The sequence below is a fragment of the Sitophilus oryzae genome, unplaced genomic scaffold (genome assembly GCF_002938485.1).
Source record: "Sitophilus oryzae breed Bouriz unplaced genomic scaffold, Soryzae_2.0 scaffold_381_pilon_pilon, whole genome shotgun sequence".
Classification (NCBI taxonomy): domain Eukaryota; kingdom Metazoa; phylum Arthropoda; class Insecta; order Coleoptera; family Curculionidae; genus Sitophilus; species Sitophilus oryzae.
Genome location: NW_022146953.1, coordinates 3,203,168 through 3,207,192, shown reverse-complemented (window position 1 = coordinate 3,207,192; position 4,025 = coordinate 3,203,168). Strand labels below are relative to the sequence as shown.

Below are 4,025 nucleotides of genomic sequence, written 5' to 3'. Positions count from 1 at the left end.
TGAAGAGAATGAAAGCAGGGGTTATAAGGGAAAAATTGAAGGGTTTGAAGGTTTACAGATGACTTTAGACGACACTGTTGCTGCTAGTTTCGTCGATTAGAATTTCATTCGAAAAACACATACAGGGCGTTTTCAAAAGCATGTGTCATCTCTTGTGGGGAGATTCCTCACGTGAAAATAAGATACAGGGTGACCCATCGAAAACGTTCCGCAAGGCATAACGGCCAGAGTAATTTTTCTTTTCAGAAAATTCAAAAACACGTCAATTTTGTTTGTGAGCGGGACAAGTTTTGCCCCAAAAACGATTGCAAAATCTTCAACCCTCTAACCGGGGGTGTCATCCTCCAAATTTTTTCAAATGGGAAGGGGGGTCAAGTGGCGCCGCAATGAAAAGAGCTTTCTATTTTCTATATTTCCCCGCTTCGTTTTTGAAAATCGGTCTAGTCAATTTTTAAACCTGTTTTAAACCTTCTTTATACAGTAAAACTTCCCATTTCGGCCACTTCTAAAAAGCGGTCACTTCTGTTAGCGGTCAATTTTCAGTTGTTTGAATTAATCTTAGGGGAATTCCTATATTAAAATATTTCTCAATAACGTTAATTCCGAAAGCGGTCACCGGCCGCTTCAAAGGTACATTTTAGGGAAAAAACCATTAAATTTATTGCCCCAATACCGGCCAAAAAGCGAACCCTTCGAACCTTTTTTTTGTCTGACAAGAGCTGTTTCAGGACACTTTAGGAAATTCCAAGCAATAAACATTTATAATTTGTTTGAGAAGTAGGTACAGAGAGTGACAAATACAATACAAATTCGTCAGTAGTTTGCTGAAATTTTTGGGAGATATAGAATCAGTTTAGTTTCTTACTCTAAAGAACAGCAACCATGTCTTTGAAACGTAAACGTTTGTCTATTAAAGAGAAATTAAATATTGTCGCGGAAAGTGAAAAATATAACAGCAGTGCTCGAAAGTTGGCGGAAAAGTTTGGTGTTGGAAGAACGCAAGTGAACGACATTTTAAAAAACAAAGTGGAATTAAAAAAAATGTTTGAAGAAGAAGGATGCAATGCAGATAAAAAACGAAAGTTTCCTAAAACAGAAGGATTTGCAATCGATCAACTAGTTTACGAATGGTTTTGTAAGGCAAGGAACAAAAACATACCCATATCGGGAACCTTAATTCGGGAAAAAGCTCTTGAGGTATCTACATCCTTGAAACTTAGTGAATTTAAGGCTTCAACTGGCTGGTTAAATAAGTTTTGCAAGAGACATAATATTAACTTCAAAACAATTTGTGGTGAGTCTGCAGATGTGGATGAAGTGACTGTTGAAGACTGGAAAACAAAATTAACAGCAATCATTAAGGAATACGACACTAAAGACATTTTTAATGCAGACGAAACAGGGCTTTATTATATGGCAATGCCAAACAAAACCTTTGCTTTAAAGAATGATAAATGTGCTGGCAAAAAATCAGCTAAACAACGAGTGACACTGCTTTTCTGTTGCAGCATGCATGGTGAGAAGGAAAATCCGCTAGTTATAGGTAAGAGCAAAAACCCGAGATGTTTTAAAGGAGCGCATGTAGATAAATTGCCGATAGAATGGGTATCCAACAAAAAAGCTTGGATGACGACAGATATAATGACATCTTGGCTCAAAACCTTTGACACCAAAATGAAACGGCAGGGTAGAAAAGTTCTTTTATTTTTGGATAATGCCACGTCTCACCCAAAAATAGAACTTGAAAATGTTCGTATAATTTTTTTTCCTCCAAATACGACATCTCATTGCCAGCCGTTGGACCAAGGAATTATTCAAAATTTTAAATTAAAATATCGTCAATTTTTTATTAAAAGACTTTTGACTTTTACTAATACCGAAGAAACGATGGAAAAGGCTAAAGAGAGCATAAATTTGGCAAGTACTATGGTGTGGATAAGTACAGCATGGAAAAATGTTACATCGAACACTATAAAAAAATGTTTCCAAAAAGCGGGATTTGCAACCGTCAAAGGGGACGATGCATTTGACGAAGAGGACGACATTCCTTTAAGTCAGTTATCTTCAATTTTAAAAAACATGCCAGGAAGTCCAGATCTTAAAGAATATCTGACAGTCGATTCAGATGTCCCTACGGAAAATCCTAGTTTAGAGATGCAGGGAATAATCCAGGAATTTACAAACAACAAGGACAGACAGGACTCCACTCAAGCCGAAGAGGAAGAAGATGAAGGCCAAGACATTCTGTGTTCATCTATAAATAATATGAGTGAAGTATGTGAAAAATTAAGAGACATTCAGAATTTTTTGGTGATTCAAAACAAAGACGAACTAGCGGTTGATATTGCCCATACTTTGATGAAATTTGAAAGTGAAATTACAAAAATCAAAATTAAAAATTTAAAGCAGACTACCATTAATCAGTTTTTCACCATATAAAATAAGGTTATCATTTTGTAACTTTTTAAAGTCAATTGTACATATGTATATAAGAATACCTATGTGTAAAATACATATGTATACATTGTAAGTTTTTTTTTCAAAAATTCTTATGTAATAAAGTTTTTTTTGTAACAACTGAATTATTTTTTTGTGCCAAAAATCTAAAACTGAAGATCATTTATTAACACTTATTGTGTGTTTGTACTACATGCTCGTACTTAATTTTAATTACTTTGCACGTTTCCAAAATAAAGGCATTTTACATTGGTATCTGTATTTTATTGTTCCCAATAGTGGTCACTTCCCTCAACGGCCACATTCCTTTGAAAATTTTTGTGGCCGCTATATGGAAGTTTTACTGTATTTTAAAACTAATTTACAACAATCTGTACTGAAGTCCGCCATATTGGGAAGTTTTACGTAAAAACAAGTATAGTTGTCACAAAAAAATATAAAAGTTCGCTCGATGTCACCTCGAAATGTTGTCACCAAAATATGGCCGCCGATCGAATTTTGGCCACACAAACCGATCACGGGAGAATATGCGTGTTACCAGTCCCCTCTCTTTCCATGTCTAAGCAATATCCATACAAAAACTTTTCTAATAAAATTTCAAGTAAAAATTCTATTTCTACTCTCGATGAAACAATAGCAGCCAACCAAATTATCTCGATCTTTACGAGGAATTTTCAGAAAATCAAACAGCTCTTCCCCTGCAAACCAAACGAGGAAATTCATGTTTATTTATCCAGTTCGTTTCCGATACTGTAACGAGCGGTTTAAGCAAATCTAGAGAATTTTTAGCGAGAAATAATGCATTATTGAACAGCTAAATGCCACAGCTTATTAATTGAGCCTGTTGCTCGTGTACTCTCTGCGTTTCCCTCGCTCTCTGCTTCCGATTTTATTTCGAATTTTGCCACTTTAGCAGAATCACTTTTCGCTCAGGCCGTATTTGCATATTATACGTAACGGTCGATTTACGATCTTGGACTATTAAAACGCATAGACACTTTTATTTTCGAATATTATGTAACCTACATGAATACTAATATGACGTCACTTCAGGGCAAATATATGAAGTGATTTATTTTATATAACGATTATATATTCCCATTTAAGACGTTTACACTCTTTAGGAGTACCAATGTACAGGGTGGACCAAATTAAACACATTTAAAGGAAAACACTATTTTCTATAGGAGATAGACGAAAACTAATATCGGTGTCTGGAACTCAATTTTTATCAAAAACGTGATGATAAAAGAGTTACCGTTTGGGAGTTACGGTGCGTTTTTCAAAAATGTGCATTTTTAACAAATTGCTGTCATTTTTTTTGAAACGGAAAATTTTGTATTTTGATGAAAACATTTTCAAAGCACCTTTTTACGTAGAATTTAATGGTCTAAGTATAAGTTTTCAGAATTAATAATTTAGGGTTAAAACAAAACAAAAAAAATGATTTTTTATTTGGGACACCCTCTATATTTTTAATTAACTGAAAAGAACTTAAAATTACCTTTCCAAAAATATAGCACACTTGATATTTTGTTATAATCCCCTTCGCAATACAGAATTTTTAA

At 34.3% G+C, this 4,025-nt stretch overlaps 1 protein-coding gene across 1 annotated transcript; it reads left to right on the top strand.

Annotated features, from left to right (window-relative positions):
* Window positions 1–882: 882 nt before the first annotated feature.
* On the top strand, window positions 883–2,439 carry LOC115885329 (tigger transposable element-derived protein 6-like). The gene is made up of 2 exons (XM_030904206.1): window positions 883–1,543; window positions 1,883–2,439. Exons 1-2 carry the CDS (start codon window positions 883–885, stop codon window positions 2,437–2,439), a joined length of 1,218 nt encoding a protein of 405 aa, XP_030760066.1.
* Window positions 2,440–4,025: the final 1,586 nt, after the last annotated feature.

What these genes read in the sequence shown, in the direction of transcription:
- LOC115885329 (XM_030904206.1), top strand. Translation starts at nt 883, where the DNA reads ATGTCTTTGAAACGTAAACGTTTGTCTATTAAAGAGAAATTAAATATT. An exon ending in GGAAAATCCGCTAGTTATAG is followed by an intron (nt 1,544 to 1,882) that starts GTAAGAGCAAAA and finishes CTAATACCGAAG; the next exon opens with AAACGATGGAAAAGGCTAAA.